The 20,925-nt window shown below is 41.6% G+C and overlaps 1 protein-coding gene across 3 annotated transcripts; it reads left to right on the forward strand.

Moving 5' to 3' along the window:
- Positions 1–4,986: 4,986 nt before the first annotated feature.
- Positions 4,987–18,383, forward strand: LOC124145687 (vitelline envelope sperm lysin receptor-like). 3 transcript variants are annotated; one of them, XM_048393406.1, is made up of 12 exons: positions 4,987–5,054; positions 5,720–5,775; positions 6,207–6,249; positions 8,257–8,438; positions 9,898–10,049; positions 10,450–10,625; positions 12,632–12,719; positions 13,647–13,809; positions 14,639–14,673; positions 16,672–16,774; positions 17,341–17,404; positions 18,259–18,383. In XM_048393406.1, the coding sequence occupies exons 2-12, from the start codon at positions 5,737–5,739 to the stop codon at positions 18,318–18,320; spliced, it is 1,107 nt and encodes a 368-aa protein (XP_048249363.1). In that variant the 5' UTR covers positions 4,987–5,054; positions 5,720–5,736; the 3' UTR covers positions 18,321–18,383. The 3 variants fall into 3 exon arrangements, with proteins under 3 accessions (XP_048249363.1, XP_048249362.1, XP_048249364.1); XM_048393405.1 differs by having other exon boundaries at positions 4,995–5,054; positions 5,723–5,775; XM_048393407.1 differs by having other exon boundaries at positions 4,996–5,054; positions 5,723–5,775; positions 10,477–10,625.
- The last annotated feature ends 2,542 nt before the right edge of the window (positions 18,384–20,925 follow it).

The following is a 20,925-nucleotide window of genomic DNA, read 5'->3' on the forward strand; positions in this document are numbered from 1 at the left end:
CCGGCGAGGTAAAACAACTACCGCATACAAATCTAAATCATGTCGCAACATAAGTGCCATAAGTTTGAACGTGACCAATTTCACCTGAATTCATTAACATAAATTCCTTGTTGGCATGACATGAATACGTCTTTCTTACAGTGACAATAACGGCCAGCACAGACATGTAAAGGATAAACCACAACTCCGAAGCCCGAGGGCTTTTCCCAAGGTTGTACGTTATTTACATTTTCAACCAAACCCGTGAACTGTTTTTGTCATATAAGCTTAGAGATAAGGCGAAACATATCATAATATGTACATGTCTAAAAACTAAACGCCATAATGAAGCTAACACATCTCTATGTTTCATCATACTGCTCAATTGTAATTTGGATATTCTGATGAATTGTTTGCGACAGCATGGACCCTGAAAACACGAAAGAAGATGGAAACCCGTATCCAGGGCAACATATTTACAGTATATTGACGTCATTACTTATGCTTGTTCTAAGAGACCGTCGTCATATAGCTGGAATATTGCTGAGTGCAACAAACCAACAAACTTGGCAACAACCGGCTTTCCGAGCATAAGGTCCCAAGGTTCTTGACAAAGAGTTTGAAGACGCTCTGCCAAGCAAGCTGAGACCATCGCAAGTGAGAAAGAGGAGTTGCTATGGAAACGTGGGATACTGGGTAAACTGACACCATGACAACTGTTGGACATAATATTGTACTTTACAGGTAAGTTGTATTTTTGTGAATCTGTCTTTGACGGTAGTGATATTATTTTTACTGTAAAAACATAAACTTAACTCCATTTTGGGACGACTTTATTTTAGTTTCTGTGTTCCAGGGAAAGTCAGATTTTGACCCCAGTGTTTCTTTTAAAAAAGGGGGAAAATCAAAAAAATTGTAGAAACCTAATAAAGTATGGATTTATATTAGAACATTATTGCATGATCAAAACGATTACGTTAGAAGTATGTTTGTGTGTCTGCATTTCGCGCTGAGGAGAGGAAAGGGGAACGGATCCTTAAGGATGTTCATGAACCCGCAAATAACCGGACCACATGAGGACCAGAATGGTCGACGGTACCTGACTGTAGAAGAATATGTGTCTAAAGTCAACCCTAGTGACTTGACGAATCGGCCGTTCGAGAAGTACAAGTCCTTGTGTTGAGTATCGTGCGAAATAAGCATTACTAATACCGTAGATTTACGAGCCACGGCGAACACTGTCAATCATTTTGGCTTTAAATACTTCGTATACAGAGGGGATTATACGAGCGTCCATGTCATGGTCAAGATACAAGTGCCTAAAATCTGGTATTTTCAGAGCGAGAGCGGAGGTAATCAAATTTACCTTAAAGCGGTGATCAGTTGATTATTGATTTAGATCCGTTATGATATTATTTATGTTCGTATGGTACTGCTTGTACAATGCAAACAAAATGAAAACAAATAAAACAAAAAAAATCATGGTCATTGTTATATTGTCAATGTCCAGAAAATTCATGGTTTCTAGTTTATATTTGTTTGAATGCCCTGGAATTTCTGTAAAATGTCCCCGTGAAATTCTACAGAATGCTCCTGGCATCATCATGATCTATAGAAAGTCCTTGGTTTATTGTATAGAATCTACTCCGGCAGCCCGGAGATGAGGTTATCCGGGGGAAAGAAGAACGTCACTCGAGGTTAATATATTCAGTAACTGTTACTGTATTTGATTTGTGTCACGTGTGTAGTTTCATAATTTCATTCATTGAAATCTCTCATGCATCATACATCTAATATCACATACCTATACGTACATCGTTATCACACACAGTTCCACTTTCATGCTTAGGGAGTAATGTTGTGTGGTATGCAGGGTCATAGATCATTTAGTGGCATTTTTTCGTAGGACATGACGATCGTATCATCTAACTCTTTCACTGATCGTTCGGTTGTTTTACCCGACAGCTAGTACACATGTTTTACACATATATTCAAATATCTTCAAACAACGGCATTCCGAATGTTATCTTATAGGATGTCATGATACGCACCTGCATGCATAATCATGTATTTCAATGGATGTAAGTGTCCTTTTATGTTGCCTTACACATGTAGGGGCCAGGTGAATATAGAATTACGAAGTGTGAACATGACTGAAGCATGTTGTTATTGTGGGAACAAAGAGTCTCTCTCATACCTTGCTCTCTGCACCCATCGACACCTGACACTTCATTGCTGTGCGATCGGACGTTCACCCAGCTGCTCGGTAACGGCATCATTATTTACATTGAGTGAGTGAGTTCGGTTTAATGTTGGAGCAAAGCCAGAAGTGATGCAGGATCAGACGTTTGCCACTTAGGTGTAACCCACGAGCACGGGTATGGTGCTGACAAACCTAGAAACATAATCGGAGTGAACCAGGATTAAAGTACTCACGGAAATGAAAAAAAAAACTGTTTTTTCGATCTGAGATTTTTTAAAAATGCAGTTATTATACAAAATATGTAAATATTCAAACAACTCAATAAGTACTAATTGGGCCTTGGCACAAATACAGCGTATCAAAGGTTTTTATGTCTTTTTAAACGTAAAAGTGTGTAAAAATATGAACAAAACTGACTATTGTGAAACTGAGCATAACCAGGTGTTAGTAGATCAAGGTGAATGTCCATGAACTATGACACCTTGACAACAGGTGAAAACAGGTGCTTGAAACCCACGTGCATGTGATTTGTCAGTGGTTAGTGATTTGTGAGTGGCATTGTGGGATAGTGAATCATCGTCAAAATATCAGAACGTAAAAGTAACATATTCCCTTCTCAAACAACAACCTACATGTCATTATTATTATATACATAAACATAGCTGTTATTTTTATCGTTGTTTTGATAACTTTTTATCCAGGCTAATTTGCATAATGCCTACAGCCTGTTTCTGCCATGTCATGTCAGTTTTATTTTGAATGTTGAAAGTGCCTACAAATTACCTCCTGTAAAGTACATTTTGTATTGAGCACTGAGATAAAACTAGCAAATCAAGACCAGTACTTTTCCAGTTGTTTTGTTATTTCTTATTTACATCTACGGAATGCTTTGTGTCGATTATTAAATCCAGCAAAACAGGTTTTTTTCATTTCCATGAGTACTTTAGTACCCACAATCATAGGCAACTGGCGTGCCCAAGGGAACGCAACTCCTTAGACGACTTGCCCCCCCCCCCCCCCCCCCCCCTTATCTATAGACAAACAGGTGTAAAGAAAGTATAGATTCATGTTTTGGGTGGTTAACCCGAAACAAACAATAAATGGTTACCCGATAGTGGTGTATTTGATACGGGTATCGTGGTTTTGTTTGGACCTCAAGTTTTCAGTGTTTCGGCGACTGTTTTCAGCCTAGTAACGTTTTAATAACGTTTGTAATTTTTGGGTCAAATCCAATTTTTATGTTTATGCTTTAATTTGGCCGGCAGTTGATATTTCAGCATAGAGACCAATGGTCCCAAACTACAATTAATAACATTAGGAGACATGTTCTGTGCATGGAGTAATGAACGTGCACTGTCAAAACAACATTCGACAGCAACTTCAGTTTGTCATAAGTAATTATGTCAGTAAATAAACATATCCCATAAAATGATTTTATACATTTTCCCAAATACAAATTATTGTATATTAATATATTCGTCATTTTTAAAAAATACGAAAACAAGGTATATTCTCTTCAAGTGAATATCTAACCTATGGAATATTTATAAAGGAATAAGATAATGTATATGTGCCGCAAGAGAATGTTGTCTCAATAAATGTCATAATATTAGCTGTTGCTGCAGTAGAACGCCTACGAACTACGGGCGACAGATTAAAGCGTTGTCTCGCGGGATTCGATTCCGAACACTGTGTAAAACCCATTCTGATGTCCTCCGCCGTGATATTGCTGGAATACTGCTTAAAGCGGCGTTAAGCCATGCTCACTCACTTACTCGAACTAAACGCTCACTCCACAAACCGGATCACCTCACCCATGTTATAACTATAAAAGTGCTGTATACACAATGCACGAGAATGCGAGATCACGAGAACGCGAGATTTTGGTCAAATGTCCCTAACAGTGTTCCATACATAACGCCTGATATCAAAGTTTGAAGATTTTTATCTCATTGAAACTGACCAGATTCCAACCGGTGTAAACCATAAGCTGCGACATCTGGGGCAGATAAATGACAAATATGGATTAAAAGATTACCTCACAACTGTAAAGAATACAAGTCACAGAAGGGCCCTTACCAAGCTCCGACTGAGTCTTCACAGCCTGGAAATTGAGAGGGGGAGATACTCCAACACCCCAGTTGAAAATAGGTTCTGTCCGCACTGTGACTGCCATTCCGTGGAGGATGAAGAACACTTCCTGCTTTCATGCCCACTATATACAGACCTTAGGAGAAATCTGATGGCACTGGTAGAAATAGGCGACCCTTCCCAGACCGATAAAACAAACCTCTTAAAACACTTTATGAATCCACCAAAAGAATGGTCAAGTCTTGTTGCCCGGACTATATACCACATGTTCAAGCTGAGGCCATAAGAAAATTCTATTATATGCAATCCAATTAAGTGTACGCTGCCAGCAATAACCTAATATACATAAATGTTTATATGATGTAAATGAAATAATGCCTCTATACAAAATGTACATCATATACATATACCTGTCATATCTATAATTATATACATGTTCATATGTAGATAGTCTGTACCCTGCCCTATGAGGGTGTTCAGTACAATAAAATTCTGTTCTATTCTATTCTATTCTATTCTATTCTAACGCCTTACCAATCAGTGTAATTAGACCGAATCGTTGCTTCACCTGCCTTGACTCGATAATGTTCAGGGCGCCGTCAAAAAACAGCATTCGCGCACCAGTGAAGAAACCAGTCTTGACCCAGTGTGACAGTGTGCCCTTTCACCTTGGTTCTCAAGCTGGTTATATAATGGGCCAGCATGTTGCACGAGGTTTGATAAGGTGAAGGACATATCCTGTCTCAGGCGATGTCTGTGTGAAGGTGGCGGCTTGTGGGAGGTACAGGGAACATGTGTCTGGTTGTTTATGTGATTCATACGTCCTTGAATTCAATATGTTTACAGTCTTTGGAACAGTACACCGCAACGGGCATTTATTATGATACAACACATATTCATGCAATGATCGTTTATCTTGATATTGTGAGGTTGCATTTGGGACAGGCATGATGTACAGTGTATTATGTACATATTCACAGGGGCCGCGGGGTAGCCTTGTGGTTAAAGCGTTCGCTCGTCACGCTGAAGCCCATTTCTGGCGTCGTTAGAAAGTCCATATGATATTGTTGGAATATTGGTAAAAGCGGCGTAAAGTCACCCCCACCCCACCCCCACCCCCACACACCAACAACGCATCCCCCACCACATACACACACACACAAACACAAACACAAACACACACACACACACACACACCAAACCAACCAAACCAACCCCCACCCGGCCACCAACTCTCCTTTCTTTGTATGGACATTTTAACTCATGCTTGTCGCACGAGGCGATCGGGGTGTCAGGCTTGCACTGCATTGTCTGGTCCAGGCTCGATTTTTTACCGACCACCTGCGTATAGCTGTAATATTGATTGGTCCGTCGTTAAACAACAAACAGATTATACACATATCACTACAAAAGTGTTACATACACGTGTCTCTTGTATTTTACAAGCAGGGTAGACGACGAAGATGTGGCTGGCGGTAGTTTGTGTTCTAAACGTATATTGCGTGAGTATCAATCTTCAGTTATCTTGTGTGAGTATCACTCTGTATCCATATTGTGTGAGTATTTATATTTATTTACCTTGTGAGAGTGCGGTGGGGTAGCCTTGTGGTTAAAGCGTTCGCTCGTCACTCCGAAGGCCCGGGTTCGATTCCCAACATGGGTACAATGTGTGAAGCCCATTTCTGTCCCCCGCCGTGATATAGCTGGAATATTACTTAAAGCGGCGTAAAACCATACTCACTCGTATCCCAATTGTGTAGGTCAGTGCTCATGATGTTAATCACTGGATTATCTGGTCATGTCTCGCTTATTAAGAGACCGCCATCATATAGCTGAAATATTGCCGAGTGCTAAACAACAACAACAACAACAACAACAACCAAAGAAACAAAAGCTTTTTATAAAATTCGATGATAACATTTGTTTTTTGCAGTTATCAGTGTTTGCGAAAATTCCAGCTGGCTATATTCTCAAAGGTAGGTCCTCGTTCATCCAAACATAACGAGTTTTGTTAGTATTTTAGATCTCATTTGAAATTATCCCAAACCATAAATTGTAAACTTTCGTTTATGGTATCAAAATATTCATCTGGAGAACACGAGAAGGAAGACATTGAACTTCTCTCCTGTTTTATTTTATGCATAAATGACCATCCATTCAGTACTTGTAACAAATGCTTGACAGTTAAGTTTGCAGCTGACGCAGCGCTGGTCGGATTCATAAAGCAATCTGGGGCGGTCGGGTAGCCTAGTGGTTAAAGCGTTCGCTCGTCACGCCAAAGACCCGGGTTCGATTCCCGACATTGGTACAATATGTGAAGCCCATTTCTGGTGTCCCCCGCCGTGATATTGCTGGAATATTGCTCAAAGCGGCGTAAAACCATACTCACTCACTCACTCATAAAGCAATCTGAAATTAATTATCGCTCTCAAATTTCAAAATTTGTCCAATGGTGCAAGATTAATTTTCCCACTCTAACTGTTAATTGTTATAGATTTCCGAAATTCTGACTGTTGTTGATAACGAAAACATTGATTTTGTTGGACAATATAAAAATCTTAGCATCATTATTGATTCGGAAACTCACTTGGAATGCCAACACGGAACATATTTATAAAAGCTTAAGGGACAAAATTGTACTGCGATTGTATTTTCTTATAGTGTCTTAGGTATTTTAAACTTGATAAAACAATACTCTCTCTCTCTGTGTTTTATAGAACATTTATTGAAAGCATGTTAGTTTTAAGGTCAATTGTTGGTATGGGAGCCTGTCTGTTCAAAATAAATCTAAAATACGTAAAGTATTAAACACAGCAAGTAAGGTCTCAGGACATATTTTAAACAAATCGGCAAAATCTATCAGCAGCAAATTGTCAAACTGTCGCCTAAGATACTAGTACTAAATGACAGTCGCCCAATTCTTCATTCCGAATAACACATTACTATTGCTGTGGATAGACAGACAGACTTTTAAATTCCATTCCTTGTCGGCACTATGATAGTGTTCAATTCTCTACATATTTGTTCCTGTGATTATATTACTAAGTGTCTTATTGTCTTATGTACATATTTTAATGTCATATACATGTGTATTTTCTTTTTTACCATATGTTAGTGCTTATGAACTGTGCAATATGAATTTTCCTTGAGATAAGTCTTTTCTTATCTTATCTTATAATAACCAAAAAAATAATTAATAAAGTTAAAAAAAATAAATGAGATCGAAAACATAATTATACAAATGACATGCATCATCGATATAAACATCAATAGTGTATGTGCTTTATTAGTAGAACTATGTTCTATATGAACAAAAAGTATTCTTTTTTGAGAACACAGGCACAGAAGCTCAAAGCAACCCCTATCTGCAGTCAGGCGTTCGCTGCTCAAGGAAACACACTTGACAGATGACGCAATCTCACTGACAGCAGCCCCGGTTGCCATCAGTTACCAGTCAAACGCCTAGAGCGAGTAGCACCGATACACCTTATACACTCTTGAGTAGATGAATGAATGTAAATACGTCCACGTGACACAATTCCCATAAACACCCACCACATTACGATGTGCTGCAGCCTACATGCAGAGTGAGTGAGTGAGCTGTGTTTAACGCCGCATTAAACAGTATTCCAGTTATATCACGGCGTGTCTGCTTAATGCGAGAGGAAAGCCCGAAGTGATGCAGGTCTTAAGACGTTTACCACTTCGGTGAAACCCACGAGCACGGGTATGGTGCTGACAAACCTAGAAACATAATCGGGTCGAACCGTAATTCGAACCCACAATCATTGGTTTCTGGCGTGCCCAAGGGCCGCAACTCTGCACAGCCCCCACCCGGCTAGGTTTCTTAGGTCGGATAGATTCGAGTTTGCGTGAAAAGAAATGTTTACTTTTCAATCGACATAAGCAACAAGAAATTGAGTCTTTAATGACATAAAGTTAACTGACTGCAGATCATGACGCTTCATTGTTACTATTCCCAGTCACCCCTCACTGTGGGGAACATCCGGATCGTCCCGCCGTGGTTACCATAGTAACCGACCTGAGCGTTGGGGCCAAGGCTGAATGTGCAGAGAGAACTGTACCCTTCAAGACTTCTGACGGTGTCAACTTTAAGCTGCTTGTAGGCTATCCGGGTCACAGTAATCTCCCTTGTGTCTTCAAGGTAACTCGGGCCGGAATTTACGGAGTAATCTCCCTTATGTCTTCAAGATAATTTGGGCCGGAATATGCAGATACGTGTACAACCGTTTTTGATTTGGCTTAGGGTCATTCTTGCTTATAGAATATAAAGTGTTGGTCAAGAGGTCGCATTGGCTACATTTTGGGGGGACTCAGGTAATCACTTTCAGCACTTTCATCCTACCCCGACGTCATTTAATGATGTGGTTAAATTAATCACTTCTTACTTAAAGGTTCGGGATGAGGTGAGATGACGTAAAATGGGGTTCAACGTCGCATTGTCTCACATTTGTAGCGGCGTGCATGCGCGTGTGTGGGGCTGCTTGCACTAGTTAGCCACGCCGAAGACCCGGTTTCTACTACCCACATGGGTACGAAGCACATTTCTTGGCTCCACCGCCGTGATATTACTGGAATATGGCTAAAAGAGGCGTGAAGCTATACTCACTCACTCACATGTACTAGTCCGAACTTACTACGGTTGTAATATAGTGCTATCCCGCTATCCCGATTCCATGCCGCAGTTTTGACATGAATACCCCACTCATACACACTATACTGAATCCGAGCCGAACCAGCCTCTTTCACCCCCTTAATACCGAGGACCGCCTCCTTGGTCTAGTTGCAGAGCGTCGGCCCAGAGAGGAAGGTCGGTGGTTCGATCTCCTGCCGTGTCATACCAAAAGACGTTAAAAGATGGTACATGTTATTGCACTGCCTGGCGCTAGGCATTGAAGGGCTAAAACAAGGACTCTTTGGCTCTGAGTCAGTGTCTTGTGTCTGATTGGAGTCTTTATGTTAAACTGTGGCATGGTATCTCAGTGTGCTAGTACAAGCAGTCACATACACGTGCATGCACGTCGCAATATACATGTAAGTGCAATAATCTTGAGAGCGACGTTAAACCAGATTTCAACTTACCTTAATGCCGAGTAACAACAAGTATCATCTCTTTAACGTCTTTTGGAAAGGGGACCGAACCATCAACCTTCCACTTTTCGGCCAGACGCTCTATCCACTGGACCACGGAGGCGGTCCGATTCGGGTTAGGTTCGTGAAGCCAGTTCTTGGCCACTTGACTGAAATAGGCGAACAATAGTATTCATTCCAGTGGAGAAGGAAAGTTGTCTCAGTCTTCGTCTAACTGACCCGTAAAGATCCGGGGTAGAATAAATCTTCAGCAACCCATGCTTGCCGTAAAACGATACTTGTCGTAAGAGGCGACTAACGGGATCGGGTGGTCAGACCCGCTGACTTGGTTGATGCATGTCATCGTATCCAAAACAAACAAGCAAACATTCGTCTCATTTGCCGTTATTTATTTCGCCGTGCCCGGATCCGCTGATGCTTACTGATTAAGATCCCTGGTTTATTATCACCACAGCCATGATCGATACACGCACTAGTAATCCCGCATTGAGCCTTGCGTTATATGGTTTCAGAAACAGCAGCAAGTGTCGACGTTTGTCGTCAAAGTCTTGGCATCATACGGTGATGTTGGGAGACTGATGCCTCAACAAGAGGAGGTTACCATCACCTGTACCTTTGATGCCAACGCTGCCGGTGACACACAGGCACATAACATCAGCCAGAGGTGAGTCGGCCACTGACACAGCACATAACATCAGCCAGAGGTGAGTCGGCCACTGACACAGGCACATAACACCAGCCAGAGGTGAGTCAGCCACTGACACAGGCACATAACATCAGCCAGAGGTGAGTCGGCCACTGACACAGGCACATAACACCAGCCAGAGGTGAGTCAGCCACTGACACAGGCACATAACATCAGCCACAGGTGAGTCAGCTACTGACACCGGCACATACCATCAGCCAGAGGTGAGTCAGTGACGTTTGTCAAGAATATTTGTGAATATAACTTTAAGGATAGATCCTCACTTTGCTTGACATTTAGCTGCATTATTTCTGAGTAGACAATAAACAAACAGTCCCTGCTTCAAAACCATATTGTCGGCTGCTTACATCTAATGCAGGTCTGAATTATTTGTCATGTGTTGTAGACTTCTTACACCGAAGGAGATCCAAAGTCACATGGGCCAGGGGAGCAACGCAACTTTCACCCTGAGATTGACTGATATCCGTGGCAAGGACCTGGCAAGCAGTGCAGTCCATCTGGGCCGAACAGTTCAGTTGAGGGCATATGCTGTCGGTAGGTCCTGTTACGATTCACTGTTGCGTCCCTTGGGCACGCCATAAACCAATGATTGTGGGTTCGAATCCCGGTTCAGCCGGATTATGTTTCTGAGTTTGTCAGCACCATACCTGTGCAAACGCCTGAGACCTGCATCATTTGGGCTTTCCGCACACATTTAGCTGACACGCCGTGATATATCAGGAATACTGTTCAAAGCGGCGTTAAAACCCATTCACTCACCCCTCTTACGATACAGCCTTGTCAGACTAGAAAGGTCACTTTAAATGCATGATATTGACAAATAAATCAAGCCGTGATAGATTGGTCTCCGCCTCAATTGATGTAACTTAAATTAAGACCTAGAGATCGTTTGTGTTTCTTCAGACTGTTTAATCTAACATTATTTTGTCACTGACATTAGACAGAAACAGATTCCAATTTCACATAATTATGGCATAAGTGAAACAATAAAGGCGAAGGAGGTACCAATATCCCTGTGCAACCAATCTTTAAAGGTTAACCCCTTGGTGAATCAAGGCAAGAAATGGTCCCATGGTCACGAAGTGGATCTGGTGGTCAGACTCGCTGACTTGATGACTGGTTCATTCAGTGTAGAATGTTGTCCTGATGTGAAGTAGCCCATGTGGAATAAAGTCGCAATGAGCAGCCATCTGTGCGGACCGACGTTATACAGCTGGAATATTGCTCCCTGTGGTGTAAAACAGATCTTTCTCATTTGCCCATGCGGAACGAAGTCATAATGAAATGCTGCCCGTTCCGGAAGAGGTCGTAATGATATCCTAATCGCTGAGACACGGTGGCATGCCGTAATGTCGCTGTATAGAGTTACGTCCCCTTAGCTGATCGTAGGTGCGACTCCAATTACTAAAAGTTGTCCAAGTACAACGAAATCGTATTGAGTTGCTATCCATATTGTATTTAGCCGTAATGTGAAGTTGACCATATGGAATGCAGTCATAATGTGAAGTTGTCCGTGTGGAATGTTGTCGTGCTGTGAGGTTGACCATGTTGAATGTTGTCGTGCTGTGAGGTTGACCATGTTGAATGTTGTCGTGCTGTGAGATTGACCATGTTGAATGTTGTCGTGCTGTGAGGTTGACCATGCGGAATGTTGTAATGTGAAGTTGACATTGTAGAATTTTGTCGGAATGTAAAAGTGCTCACGTGGAATGTTATCGAGCGGTGAAGTTGACCATGCGGATTGTAGTCGAGCGGTGAAGTTGACCATGTGGATTGTAGTCGTGCGGTGAAGTTGACCATGTGGATTGTTGTCGAGCGGTGAAGTTGACCATGTGGATTGTAGTCGTGCGATGAAGTTGACCATGTGGATTGTAGTCGTGCGATGAAGTTGACCATGGATTGTAGTCTTGCGGTGAAGTTGACCATGTGGAATGTAGTCGTGCGGTGAAGTTGACCATGTGGATTGTAGTCGTGCGATGAAGTTGACCATGTGGATTGTAGTCGTGCGATGAAGTTGACATTGTGGAATGTAGTTGTGTGATGAAGTTGAACATGTGGATTGTTGTCGAGCGGTGAAATTGACCATGTGGATTGTCGTCTTGCGATGAAGTTGACCATGTTGAATGCTGTGCTGTGAAGTTGACCATGTGGAATGTTGTCGTTATGTAAACTGAAAATTATGCCATTTTTATTCCTTACACTGACTTATCACATGATCCCTGCCGCGTAACTCCAAATGACTGTAAAAGATGGTACTTGTTGTTACCCTACATGGCGCCCCAATCGGTGATTTTGTCGAAAAATATATATTATCTCTGAAGATACTTTTACAAAATATTGTATATGCTTTATACTGTTAACTGTTTTGTTTCCGGACAAGTGCAAATAGACATACACAATTGTGCATGCAAGCCGCTATATAAGTGCAATAATCTTGAACGCGTCGCCTCACCTCGCCTCACCTCACCTCACCTTAGCTCACCTTACTTCACCTTACTTCACCTTACTTCACCTCACCTTACCACTTTTTCCTTTCTTAGGACTGCCTCAGGATTCCAACGTGATGCCGGTATCCTGTGATGCGGTGTCCACCGTCAGCGGGGCACGGTATTCTATCCTCAGAGCAGGGTATGTCAATTATGGGAACCCCTTCACCTTTAATCTCGTTTCTATACCCCAAATTGTTCCTCCGCCATGACATCGCTTGACATGGACTTGACAAGGACTTGACAAGGACTTGACAAGCAATAACAAACGTACAAACTGCCCCCATCCGGCTCGCTGACTTGGTTGATGCATGTCATCGTATACCAATTGCGTGAATCGATGCTCATGATGTCAGTCGCCGGATTGCCTGGTCCACACTCTATAACTTACAGACCGCCGTTATATACATGTAGCTGCAGTATTGCTGAGTGCGTCGTTAAACAACAAACAAACAAACTATGGATACGAACAGCCTTTGTTCAATGTTCGAATCCAAAAACGATGTATGGAATGTTTCTAGAGATGTTATTGTATCCCTATGTGGCTCTTTTTGTGCAAATAAATCATTTTTATTGGATATCAAAAGGATCGGAAGTTACATGAGATGCGCGTCTCTTTTCGAACTTACTCCAGCTCCTTCAGTTGGGCAATTTCAGAGAAGAGGTTTACAGAACCTTCTGTGTGGGAGATTTAAGTATCATGGCCAGTACTGCGAAAAACAGAAACACAAGTGTTGAGGCCTAAATAAATATCAAATGTCATTCCATCCTGTACACAAATGGCTGCGTAATGGCATATAGAAGCCTTTTAATGAGAAGGAGAAAATGCTTACATACGCCGTCGACGGCAGACAAGTAAGTGATGACATAGGCTCACCTCCGTGTTTTAGCCTGGTTTTCTAATAATGCTGTTATCTGGCCTACCAAAGACGTATATACATGTAGCTACATACGTCTTTGTACCTACCAATGAAAACTAGCAGAGAGCAAGTAAAGATCAAAATACTCCACATTGTCAAAGTCACCCAACTCAGTAAATCGCTTTCCATGTTTGTCTTTCCAATGCTAGGTGTGGGGACGGGGTGGTCATCAGTAAGACTGATGGATTCAGCAGCTTCAGCAGCGAGTCAAGAAGTCCATACTTCCAAACCTTCAGGCTGGAGGACGACTCGCAGCTGAGGTATGAGTGTAACTTCACGCTCTCTAAAAGACCCAGCGGCAGTGATTGCCAGGTGAGTTGTTATTGCAAGATAAAATGGTAATATACGTTAAATAAGAATACATACAACTTGTTGATGCTTGCCGTAAAAGACGACTATGTTTGTTGTGAAAGGCGACTGACGGGATCGGGTGGTCAGGCTCGCTGACTTGGTTGATACATGTCATCGGTCCCAATTGCGTGGATCGATGCTCATGATGTTAATCACTGGATTGTCTTGTCCAGACTCGATTATTTACAGACCGCCGTCATAAAGCTGGAATATTGCTGAGTGCGGCGTTTAACAACAAACCAACCAACCAACATACAACTTGTTGGATAACAACTTCTGGTTTATTGCATCTAGCGACTTTTCGGTGTCGATTTAAGTAGTACTCAATCAGCTTGTTGGGATTACACTCTCTAAGTAATGTTCAAATCCTAGTATTTTGGGGTTGTGTCCCAACCGCGGTTTCGAACCCACACTCTTTCAGAGCGAGGCAACTGATAAACAGCACACAAAGTCAGCGATCTGACCCTCTCAGGCCCCGAGGCTTCCACTAAAATGGTCGGCAAATGATAGACTAGATCACGTACTTTGAGTACTCCTCTGACAAAGGCTCTCATGGCCGAAATCTATGAATTCACAATACCTTTTGGAAAGTGGTCAAATGTAAGGTACGTCTTTGCGTCATCCTATTTAACGAAGTGAAGCGGTGTTTTCCTGAACCACTCACTCACTCACTCACTCACTCACTCACTCACTCACTCACTCGAATCACACAGTACTACTTACTCCTATTAACTGGTGATACGTCGTTTAAGTGTGTTCAGCAAACGTGACGCAATCATTATCTTTTCAGATTGCACAATGTTCATGCTGGGGCGCCAACACCAAGTAAAGTATACTGTTACTATTAATTTTCGTATTGTGATCTAATTCTTGTGTTAATATAAAAAAAATAAACTACTTAAAAGAATTTAAAGAACACCCGATCCTTTCACATGACTAGAATTTATCTGTCATGACACGACATTGACTATCGTTATGTGAAAGAATCGGGTGTTCCTTAAGTTCATTTGAGCAGTATACAACTTTTTACTTGAATGTTTTGTGTTTCCCATGACCTGTGCAAGAACATCGGAATTGCACAGATCAGCAATTCCATCATGAGCATCGGTGAACATGAAGGAGATCACAGAGTCCATAAGAGGGTACGTCCTGTACCCGACTGTTGAAAACACACATTCCCTTCATTTCGTGCCAGGATATCTATCTAAGTAACGGATGTTTGTCTTCCTCTCATCGCTATCCTAGTAACGGATGTTTTTCTGCCTGTGATCGCTATCTTTGTTCAAAATGAATGTCACCACAATATCAGCCGTGTCGTGAAATCTCATTGCCACTTAATGCTCTACTTCACTGTCGGCCATGTATGCATCCTTACGCACACTATTAGCCACATATAGACAGTCTCGCAGAGTGTCTTTGTCGATAAGTGTTTAAAGCTCTAACGCTTGCCCCTGAGTTTTAAACATTCAGTGACGATTGTTGATATATTTCATACTAGTATCAAACGACACACAGGTTAGATTCTATTTATCATCCAAAATCGTTTTTCCAACTTGTAAATCGCCGCGAATAGCTGCAGGATTGCTGATGGTTTATATCACGGCTTGTCAGCTTACTGTGGGAGGAAAGCCCGAAATGATGCAGGACTTAGACGTTTACCACTTTGGTGAAAACCACGAGCACTGGTATAGTGCTGACAAACCTAGAAATCAAGGCGAACCTGGATTCGAACCCGTGATCATAGGTTCGTAGCGTACCCAAGGGACGCAACTCTGCAGTGCGAATTGCGGCGCCTCAGAAAAACTTGGCCTCCCGTGCACCTTGTAGAGAGTAAATATTGTCTTGAGTGTAAAAAGTATTGATAACCAGCTTAGTGACGTTATTTGCTTGTGACGTCACAATGGTCTGCGTTGTGATGCAATTTCATTTAAGCGAAATCTTATTAGTACGAATGTCTAGTGTAGTAAAGTACTTGTACATTCTGATGTTTGCCCTAGTTGGTCACCAATGCCCAGTAAGATCGGACTAAATTTAGTTGACTAACTCGCGTTACCTGTGGCTGGGGTAGTTGTATGAAATTCTATCATCACCAAACACCGATCTACCAACACCTGCCTCTTTACCTTTTCGTAAAGGTTAGGACCCGTGAAGATCCGGATTAGAATAGGTCTAATCAGAGGCGACTAACGGGATAGGGTGTTCAGGCTCGAAAATTGCATGGATCGATGCTCATGACATCAATCACTGGATTGCCTCGTCCAGACTCGATTATTTACAGACCGCCGTCATATAGCTGAAATATTGCTGAGTGTGGCGTTAAACAACAAACAAACACAAACACAAAGCTTATCCTTGATCTTTCGAGAAGTGAGTGAATATTAATATTCCAGCAACATCCTAGACGCCTGTAAATAATCCAGCCTTTGCAAGAATTCATTCTAGAGAGAATGAACAAAGATCCATTGTGCGGAAAATAAAATTAACCTAATTTTGACGTTGCAGTAACGCGCAATACGGTGAGTGAGTTAAACACCACTTTGAACATTATTTCAGTTATGATCAACAAACAAACACGCAAACAAACAAAGTAAAGGTTAGAGCGCGAGGACTTAGTCAACTTTTTCATTTTGAATCCGGGCTGTTTCCTACCCGGAATCCTTCGCGATGGTTTTAAAAACTTTGGTAGTGAAATTTTGTTCAAGCATGAAACATATCTAAAACATCTGAAAGTTACAAAGAAACTTGAATGTTGTTGAAGGTATCCGGAAAGTTTCCAGAAAACTGAAACCAAACATTTCATGTTGTGCCGTTTGTTTCCGCCAGCTGCTGCTACACGTGTGAGGACGTTCATGTCGCCTACGACGATCAGTACTGGGAGATGGATGAGGAGTTGATTGCGCAGTGCTCTGGTTCGCCGTGTACGGTGGTAGGTGCACGTGTGTCAAATATATAGACCTCCCATATGAAGGTGCACGTGTGTCAAATACATGGGTGAGGTGAGGTTAAATGGGGTTTAACGTCGCGTTCATGATTATTGCACTTCTATAGCGCGGTGTGTGTGCGTGTGCGTGTGCGTCCACATACACATACATATACACACACATACACACGTACGTACAGAGATACCATGCCGCAGTTTAACATGAATACCCCACACAGACACAGTATACTGACTCCGCCAGACAGGGTAACAAAAAGTACCTTCTTTTAATATGACGCGGCCGGAGATCGAACCCCGGACCTTCCGCTCTCCGGGCGGACGCTCTACCACTAGACCACGGAGGCGGTCTCAAATTCATAGGCCTTTCATATGGTTGGTGCGTGCGCGTTAAATATATAGACCTGTTATATGGATGGTACAATGTAGGTGCGTGTGTGTCAAATGTAGACCTGTAAAATGCTTGGAAACGGGATAACATACGATATATATATATATATGGAGGCTTCGAACAGTAGTTATTAATGATTTTTACATGTTTTTGCATGTTTCAGAATTCATGTCACAATGAGAGAGCCCGCAGAAATACAGCCAAAAACAAGGACTGGTCGTCTCGGAGTAAGTATACTGTGCCTGGGAGCGGGATTCATGTTAAACTGCGGCATGGTATCTCACTGGGCTAACACTATAAAATCGGCAACGCACGCACGCACGCGCTATATGCACGTCGCTATATACGTACAATAATCTTGGACGCGACGTTAAACCCCGTTTCACCTCACAATTGTCTTTCCCAGTCGCAAATGGTGACACTTTGGATGGTGACCAGCATTAGGCCTCTCTCTATAAGTTACTTTAGCCTATCGATAGCTTACTGTGTGAACACGGTTCAGACCTCCCTTGTCACGTGCCATAGTCATCCTTGTAGAGGCTTGATCGTATGATCATCCTTCTTTGCGCACTATTGGATTAATGTCGGGGTCATCCCGGGATTTTATATCTCACTTACAACGGTTTCCCTGAGATATGTATCGTTAGTTCCCATTATTGGGATATGTCAATAGCACTCCATGTCTGTCACCCGACTATGAGGCCCGGATATAAATCTTTGTTCATTCCCTCTATAATGTGTTTTCCTTCCCAGGACTCGATTATTCACAGGCCTCTGCTATGTTACTGGAATATGCACTCACTCCTCGAAATATCAAGGATAAGCTTTGTTTGTTGTTTGTTTGTTGTTTGTTGTTTGTTGTTTGTTTGATGTTTAACGCCGCACATATAGCTGGAAGTTTGCTGAGTTCTGTGTTAAAGAACAAACAAACAATACCCCCGTGGGTTTCACCGAAGTTGTAAACGCCAAAGACTGCGGGTTTCCTCCAACAGTAAGTTGGCACGTCTAACTTAAGTAATTTTCAAAGACATTTCCTCAACTCAATCACTCCCTAAAACTGTTGATTGTTGTCCACTTGCAGGTGATGACATTGCCAGTATTCCTCTGCAGCCGGCGCCGTTATTTACGGTACAAACCACGTAGTAATCGTGGGCTCTCTGGTATGAATGTAGTTTCAGCTATAAAGAATAAAGTGACTTGATATTTTCTTATTTTTTTAGAACCAACTGTAGACTCAATCACTTCACATAACAGTGACATATATTACTCAAAAGAAGTTAAGGAAACTGGGTTCATTCATATCACTTTTCTTCATTTGTCATGGCATGACATTAACTATGGTGATATGAAAGAATCAGGTTGTCCTTAAATTCTTTTGAGTAGTATGTTTATAGCTATAGGATGAGCCCATCACTTCCAGTTTTGTATTGCAGAATTGGCTCAAGCAAGTCAATAATCCCGTGTGTAGGTATTTTCAGGCGCTCTCCAGCGTTGGTTTGTTTGTTGGTTTGTTGCCTTTTACGGCAAGTATGGGTTGCTGAAGACCAATTCTACACAGGATCTTCTCGGCTTGGTAGCATTACCATGTTGCAACATGCAGTCGCAGAGTATTCTTGGAAAGGTTCTTACGCGGGAAGAAAACCGAACGTACACGTAAAAGGTGATGTCAAAAATCACAGCGATTCCCCGAATTCGCAGATAATATTGTATTATATAAGTAAACAGTGATAATATGCCACATATAAGGCCATTAGGTTAACCGAGGAAGAAATCGTCCAAAACCATGCATCAGTACTGTCAACTTTTGACTTGACTCTGAAACCTGAAGACATGCCCATTCCTCTGTTGTACTGGGTTCGCATGACAAACTTCAGGAAATACTTCATTGCTTGATCCATGGAGCTTCTGTATGAAAACGTGGTGGCCTCAGATACAGTTACATAATCTATGTTCAGAGGTTCAGGGCAATTTGTAAAATAATAAAGCAAATGCCGTTTGAACTTTACTTAGAGTGAGTTAGGTTTGACGCCGCTTTTAACAGAATTCCAGTCATATCGCGGCGTGTCGGCTTAATGTGGGAGGAAAGCCCGAACTGATGAAGGTCTCAGACGTTTACCGATTCGGTGAAACCAACGAGCAAGGGTATGGTGCTGACAAACCTAGAAACACAATTGGGGCGAACCGGGATTTAAACCCACACTCATAGGTTTCTGGCGTGCCCAAGGGACACAACTCTGCACAGCGAATTGCGACACTTTAGACGACCGGGCCACCCGTGCCCCCTGTTGGTAACTCACTCACTCACTCACGTTTACCAACAGGGAAACAGGGAAGTAAATGAGTTTTTACCGCCGCAACCAGTAATATTCCAGCTATATCACGATGGTATTTACTGAGTCTGGACAAGACAAAGTAGTGACAGATTATGAAAACTGAACAATTTATACTGAGGTGTCCCACTTAACCCCTTATTGTCGATAAGCATTCATTATCAATATTAGATGTTGGAACGCACTTATTAACACATGTGGAATAAAATATCTGACGACCAAATCTATAATGTCCATAGATACTATATGAGCAATGTAAACTTCACTGATGGCAATACGCCGATGAAAGATTATAATATTATTAGTTTGCATCAATACATCACTTTCCTATAGGATCGATTAGCATAGTAATCGATTGAACTAGATAACTTTGATCCAGAGGATCAACACGGCGCAGATATCGATAGCATACCTACCAATTGATGCAAGTACCTACACTGTCAAAGCGCACATGTGTAACCCAGAAGATAAAACAAGTTGTAATTTGCATGTGGTACCTTCAGAATGAAAGTATGCCACATTTCAATTACATATTTATATAATATAAAAGGAGAAAACAAACGTATTGTGAAAACAAACTGGTACTATGTTTTTACAACAATGAGTGAGTGGGTATGGTTTTACGCCGCTTTTAGCAATATTCCAGCAATATCAAGGCGGGGGACACCAGAAATGGGCTTCACACATTGTACCCATGTCGGGAATCGAACCCGGGTCTTCGGCGTGACGAGCGAACGCTTTAACCATTAGGCTACCCGACCGCCCCTTTACAACAATGACTTCCTGAAACACTTATTATTGTTTTCAAGGAACATGGGGTATTTTGTTGACAAAATCATTCTGGTGTACTTGATACTGTTGACATTGATATATCTACAGTAGTAAAGTTATTAATATTTTTCATAATTAACCTTTTAAAGTAATAGCTACAATGTTGTAATATTATTTTATACCGAAGTAGATCTGCACATGGAGAAAAGCAGGTGTTGTTAAAATTGAAACCCAAAACATTGTGAGTGCGTTTGTTATTTTTAACCATGAACCAAGCTTACCTCCCAAGAAGTAACCTCCCAAGTGGTAATATGTTTACATCTGTAGCTTGACAAGTCAATTATTTAAAATGTTTATTCATGATCATGGCAAGCTGAGAGGCAATACGCCCATAGTTCAACGTATTCACAAGGTATGGGTGTGTCTAACAATAATGCATGATGTATGTAAAATGCAATATTTTGTAATATTGTAATATTTGAGGATGACGAGCATGCAAAACCAATTGATATTTGGATCAGATGTAAACTTCTTTGGAATATACTTGTCTACAGTTTACACACAAGCAAAAAATGATACTCATTTTCTACAACATGAAGGTTACAAGATGTACAGATATTGTTAAACTTTTGAAATATACCTTAATA

The sequence above is a fragment of the Haliotis rufescens genome, unplaced genomic scaffold, assembly GCF_023055435.1.
Source record: "Haliotis rufescens isolate VD_foot unplaced genomic scaffold, xgHalRufe1.0.p SCAF_12, whole genome shotgun sequence".
NCBI classification, from domain to species: domain Eukaryota; kingdom Metazoa; phylum Mollusca; class Gastropoda; order Lepetellida; family Haliotidae; genus Haliotis; species Haliotis rufescens.

What these genes read in the sequence shown, in the direction of transcription:
- LOC124145687 (XM_048393406.1), top strand. Translation starts at nt 5,737, where the DNA reads ATGTGGCTGGCGGTAGTTTGTGTTCTAAACGTATATTGC. An exon ending in GTTGAGGGCATATGCTGTCG is followed by an intron (nt 10,626 to 12,631) that starts GTAGGTCCTGTT and finishes TTCCTTTCTTAG; the next exon opens with GACTGCCTCAGGATTCCAAC. An exon ending in TGCTGGGGCGCCAACACCAA is followed by an intron (nt 14,674 to 16,671) that starts GTAAAGTATACT and finishes TGTTTCCGCCAG; the next exon opens with CTGCTGCTACACGTGTGAGG.